Source organism: Nicotiana attenuata, unplaced genomic scaffold (genome assembly GCF_001879085.1).
Source record: "Nicotiana attenuata strain UT unplaced genomic scaffold, NIATTr2, whole genome shotgun sequence".
Taxonomy (NCBI): Eukaryota; Viridiplantae; Streptophyta; class Magnoliopsida; order Solanales; family Solanaceae; genus Nicotiana; species Nicotiana attenuata.
In genome coordinates, this window is record NW_017673312.1 from 28,716 (window position 1) to 36,592 (window position 7,877).

A 7,877-nucleotide genomic window follows, 5' to 3' on the forward strand; every position below is an offset into this window, starting at 1 on the left:
CTTGCTATTCGGTTGCCTCATATATTTGCACACATGAAAGATCACATTTTCATCACCCACCCGGAAGGTAAGCTCACCGGCTTCCACATCAACAAGAGCCTTCCCTGTAGCAAGGAAAGGTCTACCCAAGATAATAAGCCCCTTATAGTCCACTTCACAATCAAGAATCACAAAGTCTGTCGGGAAGATGGACTTATCAACATGAACCAAAATATCATCAATAATACCCAATGGTCTCTTCATAGTACGATCCGCCATTTCTAACCTCATGGATGTGGGTCTTGGTTGCCCAATTCCCAAAGTTTTGAATACCGAATAGGGCATAAAGTTGATACTCGCCCCAAGATCACATAAAGATTTGGCAAAGTCGGCACTTCCACTTGTACATGGGATTATGAAAGCGCCCGGATCTTCCAATTTAGAAGCCATTGAGTGCACAATTGCACTCACTTGATGTGTCATCTTTATAGACTCACAATTCATCAACCTCTTCTTTTTCACCAAGTCGTTCATGAACTTTGCATATCCGGCCATTTGTTCTAAGGCCTCAACCAATGGCACGTTAATAGACAAACTCTTCATCATGTCAATGAACTTTTTGAATTGGTTCTCGCCATTTGGCACTACCGGTTCCGGTATGTCAATAATGTGCTCCCTAGACGGGTTCACTTCTTCTGGAATCTCCTCCACATTGTCTTCACTATCAATTCTCACCTCATCGTTTGCTTGCACTTTATTGCTTGGCATCTCGTCTTCTTGTACCAATTGTTCATCTTTCACAATTTTCTTTTGACTTGAGGTGGTTGCATCCCCACCTTTTCCACTCCTTGTAGTCACGTCCATGGCATGTCCCATGTTGTTCCCACACTTCGGGTTCACCACCGTATTACTTGGTAGTGCCCCATCAGGATGAGTGTTCAAAGCTTGTGAGATTTGGCTCAATTGAACTTCCAAATTGTGAATAGAAGTGTTGTGAGAGGCTAATTGAGCATCCGAGTCGACATTCTTCTCCATTATTTGTTTAAACGTGTTCTCAATTTGTCCCATCTCATTGTTGGAAGAGCTCGCACCTTGAGAAGGATAAGGAGGTGGGTTGCTCGGTTGTTGAAACATTGGGGGCCATTGAAAACCCGACCCTGGTTGTTGTTGTTGTTCCACCCTCCTTGGTTGTTAACTCCCCAATAGCCTTGATTATTTCCACTCTAATTTCCTTGGTTATTTTGACCATTCCAATTTTCTTGATTTCTTTGATTGTTCCAATTCCCTTGGTTGTTTTGATTGTTCCAATTACCTTGATTGCTTGACTTCCAATTTCCTTGTGGTCGCCATTGTTGTTGATTCGGGCCTTGATTGTTGTTTCTTTGTCCTTGGAAGTTGTTCACATGTTGAACCTCCTCTTCCTGTTCATTATATTGTTCATCTTGATCAAACCCACTATCATCTTGCACATAATTTTCAACCTGGTTTTGCTCTTGAGGACCCTTTTTCCTTCTCTTATTTACCATAATGCTAAGTCCCTCTATTTTATTGTTTTGCTTGGGATCTTGCACTTGTTGAAGTTGAGCTTTGGCTAGTTGATTCATTGTGGTGGTCAACTCGGCAATTGCTTGCCCATGATCATGTAATTCTTTATGCAAGTGAATCACATTTGGATCGCCTTGAAGAACGTTTGTTCTACTTTCCCATGCCGATGAAGTATACGCCATTTTATCAAGAATCTCACAAGCTTCCGCATACTGCATTGTCATGAAATTTCCACCGGCAAGTTGGTTGACCACGCATAGTTTAGTAGTATTGATGCCCCTAAAGAAAGTTTATTGAATCATAGCCGCCGTCATGTCATTGTTCGGACACTCTTTCACCATAGTGCGGTACTTTTCCCATATCTCATGCGAAGGCTCATTGGGTTCTTGTTTGAAAGCTAGAATCTCATCCCTAAGAGTTGCCATACGCCTGGAGAAAAAAACTTGGAAATAAATTTCTCGGCCAATTCTCCCATGTATGGATAGAATGATTTGGCAACCTCTCTAACTAATCCAAAGCCTTCCCCCATAGAGAGAAAGGGAATAGCCTCAATCTTAAAGCATCCTCGGAGACGTTTGTCTGTTTACTCCCGCAGCAAGTGTCCACAAACCCTTTCAAGTGCTTAAACGCATTTTGATTCGGAGCCCCGATGAAGAATCCCCATTGTTCCAACAGCTTAAGCATAACATTTGTGATTTGAAAATTTCCCGCCTAAATGCGGGGCGGGACAATGGCACTTGCGTTTCCTTCTTTCGGCAACACCCGGTGTACCACCGCTCTTGGAGGAGGTGGGGTGGAATGGGAACATTGTCTTGAGGCGGTCGGCCTAGTCTATTTGCTTAAGGTTCAAGAGGAACATCATCAACTTGGTCATCATCCCCGTCATCCCCCAATGGCACGTTTCCAAGAGGATCACTATTGTTGAGAGCCATTGTATCACCTACAATTGTTTCACAAAAAGATTAGTAACTCGGAAGGCAAGAAAGACAAATCACACACAAAACCAAATATATAGCTAAATCCGTTTTTAGCTCCCCGGCAACAGTGTCAAAAATTGATGTCGGCCAAGTTCACACCTCAAATTAGGATTGTGAAGAGGTCGATGCAATTATAATTACCCAAATAGGAGTCGGGATCGATTTCACAGGGAGCGTAGATGGGATTAGTGGTATATATTTTGATTATGCGCGTAAGGTGTCTAAGTTGCACTTCCACAAACTTTATTTTGATTCTACTTCTAAATTATGCTACGGTTTGCAAATATAAAATATGAAACTAGAGAATAATGTTTTTGTGGTTGTTTTTCAAATATGTGAAATGTCTAGGGCTGTGAATTCCACCTAGGTGGTTTCCTAACGGGTTGTGGGCTTTAGAGCGAGTTTCGTTGGTCGGGCCATAATATAGCAATCAACATGTAATTACCCACTCAATACCTCTCGGTAATAGAGTAGTTTTACCCAATTCGGCTTTCTCAAGTCCAAATGGGTAATTCACATGACAGTTGATAGATACTCAAGTCGGGTTTTACTATCCCTAGATTTAACCCTTTACTTGGGACTATCAATTTCTTGAGTTCACCCCAATTTCTTGTTAGCCAAGTTTTCCTAGACTCAATCTCTCTTTCTTAAGTAGAGACTAAGTCAAATAGGCTTGAATCAATATTTTCAACCATTAATTCTACAATTAAAGCAAGAACTTAGCTAAATATTACACACCCAATCATAAACAACCCTAAATCAAACACCCATTAGGTATCCATACTAGGGTTGGTCACAACCCTAGCTAGAAATTTAGCTACTCATAGATAAAAATGAAGAAATTAAAGAAGAAATAATAATTAAACTTATATTGCAAGATTAAAAGACAATAATCTAATATTTAATCACTAAAGTAAGCTAAAGTTACTAAAACCAGTAAAGAAAAACGGCTAAAAACTTTCTGAATTTCAAACTTGGCCTAAATTTGAAAAAAAGAACTATTTATACCCAGCTGAAATTATCGAACATAATTGCCCCTGCAGAGGTTCTACGGCTGCACAATTCTGTGTGCAGTCCGCACTTTGAAGCTGGCTTGACAGGATGGACTTCATGCGGCCACACAATTCTGTGTTGTGGCTGCACTTCTTCAAATTCCGCGGACCGCACATTCTTGAGTGCGACCGCACTCTAGAACTTGAGCTTGACATGAGAGACTTCTGCGGACCGCATGTTTCTAAGGGAGGCCGCACTTTTGTTTTCTGCGGCCGCACAATAATAGTTCGGTCCGCACTTCTTCATGAACCAGACTCCCATCTCTCTAAACCTCATCTTCTGTGGCCGCACAATAATTGTGCGGTCCGCACTTTGCAAAGAAAATCGGCTGAGGTTCTTCATGGTCTGCAGCCGCACTCAATATTGTGCGGTCCGCATTTTGATCTTTTTGAATTATTTTAGTCCTTGTCAAAATTTACTCTTTCTTGAGTTGATTTTCATATATTTGAATCATATTCCAACACTCCTGCAAGTAAGCACATTTCATCAATTTTCGGGAATACCTTTAAGCAATTTTGAGCTAAAACGAAAGTAAAAGAGTGCAAATAAGTAGTCAAAATTCCTGCTTATCACGAACTACATTTGGCTAGTTTTGATTGGTTTGGAGGATAATTATTAGGAAAAAGCCATGGTTGAGCATTTATTTGGTTGCGGGAAGAGGTAAGTATCGTGGTTAACCTTGACCTGAGGGAATTAGGACTTGATTGGATTATTTGCTATTTGATTTATGTATGGGGATGGCGTATATGCAAGGTAACGAGTGTATATACGTAGTCAGATATTAAGTATGCGGGTTAAGATATTTATTTATTATTTACAATTATTTCATGCCTTCATTTAACCCATATTATTACTTTTTAAATGCTAATTGTGTGTTAATAGATAGCTACTTTTATCTGCTTTATATCTTTTATTATGTAATTATTTTATTGCGTGTCATTTGAATTACGCCGTAGTTGGTTGTGGATGTTCATTTATATTGTTATTGTGTGGGATCGGGTTGCACACGCCACAATGGTTATTGGTATTATTTTATGGGATCGGGTTGCATGCCGTAACAGATATTGGTATTACTGTGTGGGATCATGTTGCATGCCACAACGGTGTGTATATATATATATATATATATATATATATATATATATATATATATATATATATATATATATATGTGTGTGTGTGTGTGTGTGTGTGTGTGTGTGTGTGTGTGTGTGTGTGTGTGGATGGGGTTGCGCGCCGCAACAAAGAAGATTTGTTGTTTATATATAATTATGGATCGGGTTGCGCGTCGCAACAGAGAAGACATATCTTTTTGTGTTTAATTGTTGTTACTGTATCTGTGTTGAATTGATAAGCTTAGCATAAGTGTTAATCTAGGGCCTTCTATTATGTGTTTTCAATTCTGGTTTCATATTAAATTCTTTCCTTTCTCTATTCCTGATATTATTTTGTTTATATTTGCACATGTTTATAGTGAGTGCCTTGTTATAGTCTCGTCACTACTTCGTCGAGGTTAGGCTCGGCGCTTACAGAGTACATGGGGTCGGTTGTGCTCATGCTACACTTTTGCACTTCTTGTGCAGATTCTGGTGTTGGTCCCAGCAGCGGTTAGTTGAGGCTTGCTCGGATTAGCTTTTCACCGAGACTTGAGGTATAGCTGCACAGCGATTGAAACTCCTAAAGTCCCCTTCCTTATTTGGTAATACTATTTATTTTATTTCAAACAGTTGTATTTTCATTCAGACATTTGGTAGTAGCACTTCTGGTATGCTCATGTACTTGTGGTACCAGATTTTTGAATTTAATTAGTCAGCATTTGGAGTTGTTATATCTATTTTTTAATTTCTACAACTTTATTTCTTATTAAACTACTTCCGAATTATTTTTAAAATGATTAATTATGTACTAATATTGGTTTGCCCAGCAAGTGGATGTTAGGCTCCATCACGGCCTCGCGGTAGGAATTTTGGATCGTGACAAGTTGGCATCACAGAAAGAATCTGGTGTTGCATTGACAGTCATTTACTAAGGAAGGCAATATGTTGTCCCTTTTGCACGAGTACAACTCCAATTCCTACATTGCAAGCATCTATATCTACTAAGAATGTTAGGGAGAAATCAGGTAGCACTAGTACTGTTGCAGTAGTTAGATCCACCTTTAATTTGTTGAAGGCTTCACTAGTTTTTTTAGTCCAACAAAACCCATCCTTCTTGAGTAGGCCAGTGAGGGGCTTGTTGATGATCCCATATCCTTTTATAAACTTTCTGTAATAACTTTCTAGCCCATGAAACCTCCTCAACTGAGTAACATTCTTAGGTTCAGGACACAGCTTAACTGTTTTAATCTTCCTAGGGTCAGTTGATACCCTGTGTGTTGAAATGTAATGGCCTAGGTATTCCATTTTTTTAGCTGCAAATACACGTTTACTTCTTTTTTCTAACAATTGATGCTTGAACAGTAGCTCAAATGCCACCTTGAGGTGTTCTAAATGTTCCTCTAAACTAAAATTGTAGATTAGGATGTTATCAAAGAACACTAGAATGAACGTCCTAACCCGATTATGAAAGATGCGGTTCATCAATCCTTGAAATCTTGATGGTTAATTGGTCAACCCAAATAGCATGACTAGGTACTCATAGTGTCCAGAGTGTGTTTTAAACGCCGTCTTAGGTATATCAACTACTGACATTCTTATTTGATTGTATCCAGCCCTTAAAGTTTTAGAACCTCCCAATTCATCCAACAACTCTTCAATAATAGGAATAGAAAACTTGTCTTTTATTGTCATCTTTTTCAAGACCTTATAATCCACACAAAGACTCCAAGATCCATCGTTCTTGCCCACTAATACTACAGGTGATGGATATGGGCTTGAGCTGTATTGGATGATCCCCTTGTTCATCATTTTTGTCACCATCTTCTCAATAACATCCTCTTTGGAGTGGTGAGTACCTGTAAATCCTAGAATTTATTGGTGAACTCCCTTCAATAAATGGAATCTGATGATCAAATACCTCCGGAAGGAGGAAGTTGAGTTAGTTTCCAAAAAAACCTTCTCATAGGCATTCAAAACATCTTTTACCACCAGTGGTTCTTCCATGTGCTCAACTCCTTTACTGTCTGCACTTTCATTATCTTCACCTGCTGGTTCTATGACCTTCACCATGAATAGTTGTGATCCCTCTATGGTTGTTTTCTCTAATGACTTAGCTTGGATTGTTTTTAACTTAGGTTGGATCCCCTTTAGGGTGAGTAATTACCCATTGTATTCAAACTCCATCAATAATTCTCTGAAGTTGAACTTAATATCACCCCAAAGGGCATAACCATTGTATGCCTAGTTCCAATCACTTTTTTCTATATAGAACACCAAGAATCATCCTGGAACGTAACCCTTTGCATCAACCAACAAATCCTTTGCACACCTTGTCTGTATAAATTTCCCTACCATCAGCTATTTGCACCAATTGAGGATTAGTCTTACTGATCACACACCCTTAGTCTTTTTGCTACTTCTTCATTAATAAAATTATGTGTTGAACCACAGTCTATGGAGAACTCTAGGGTTTTTTATACCAGTGAAACCTTTTAGTCTCAAGGTCTTGTAGCCCAACGCTCCATTTAGAGCCTGTAAGGAGATAGCACAACTCTCCAAATGATCCATCATCACTTTTTCTTCTCCCAATTCTACTTCTAAAGGGATATCTTCCCTTTCATTCTTCGATCACCTCTAACTCCAGTAAAAATAACTACCTCTTAGCCTTGCACTTATGCCCAACTGCAAACTTTTCATCACAGAAGAAGCGAAATCCTTTGGCCCTGTTATCATCCATTTTAGCTGGAGTTAGTCTCTTTCTCCTATAATTGTCCATCCTGTCAGTGGGAGACCTTTTGAAACTGTTGGTATTTCCTTTGGGAGTGAATTTAGAGTTATACCCCATGGTACTTCTATTTTGGGTAGCTCCTAAAGGAGTACCTCTTATAGCTTTACTTTATGCAGCAAAATTTGATTCTTGTAACCTTTCTAAGTAGTAAGCTCGAGGAAGACTTGCGGGGTTCCCTACTCGTACAACATTGCTCAGCTCATGCTTTAAATTATTAAAGAAAACACTGATGGCATGCTCTACAGATAGATTTATCTTGTTCATCACACCATTAAAGGCCTTCTGGTAATACTTCACAGTACCAATGTGTTTGATATTTATAAGCTCTGTCATTGGATCTGAGTATTCAGCCCCAAAACTGTCACATAATGCCTAGGAATACTCCTCCCAATATGGAAGAGGCATTTGACCGCTGCTCCTTATGTATCCAAGGTGCCA

At 39.3% G+C, this 7,877-nt stretch overlaps 1 protein-coding gene across 1 annotated transcript; it reads right to left on the reverse strand.

The window, feature by feature from the left end:
• Positions 1-5,572: 5,572 nt before the first annotated feature.
• LOC109216027 (uncharacterized mitochondrial protein AtMg00860-like) lies at positions 5,573-7,496 on the reverse strand. The gene is made up of 2 exons (XM_019380153.1): positions 7,309-7,496; positions 5,573-6,056 (listed from the first exon to the last, which is right to left on the reverse strand). Exons 1-2 carry the CDS (start codon positions 7,494-7,496, stop codon positions 5,573-5,575), a joined length of 672 nt encoding a protein of 223 aa, XP_019235698.1.
• Between the last annotated feature and the right edge of the window lie 381 nt (positions 7,497-7,877).

Coding starts and splice junctions, on each gene's coding strand:
- LOC109216027 (XM_019380153.1), bottom strand. CDS start 7,496: ATGGGGTATAACTCTAAATTCACTCCCAAAGGAAATACCAACAGTTTC. Junction 6,057..7,308: donor CATAAGTGCAAGGCTAAGAG/GTAGTTATTTTT, acceptor CTACAATTTTAG/TTTAGAGGAACATTTAGAAC.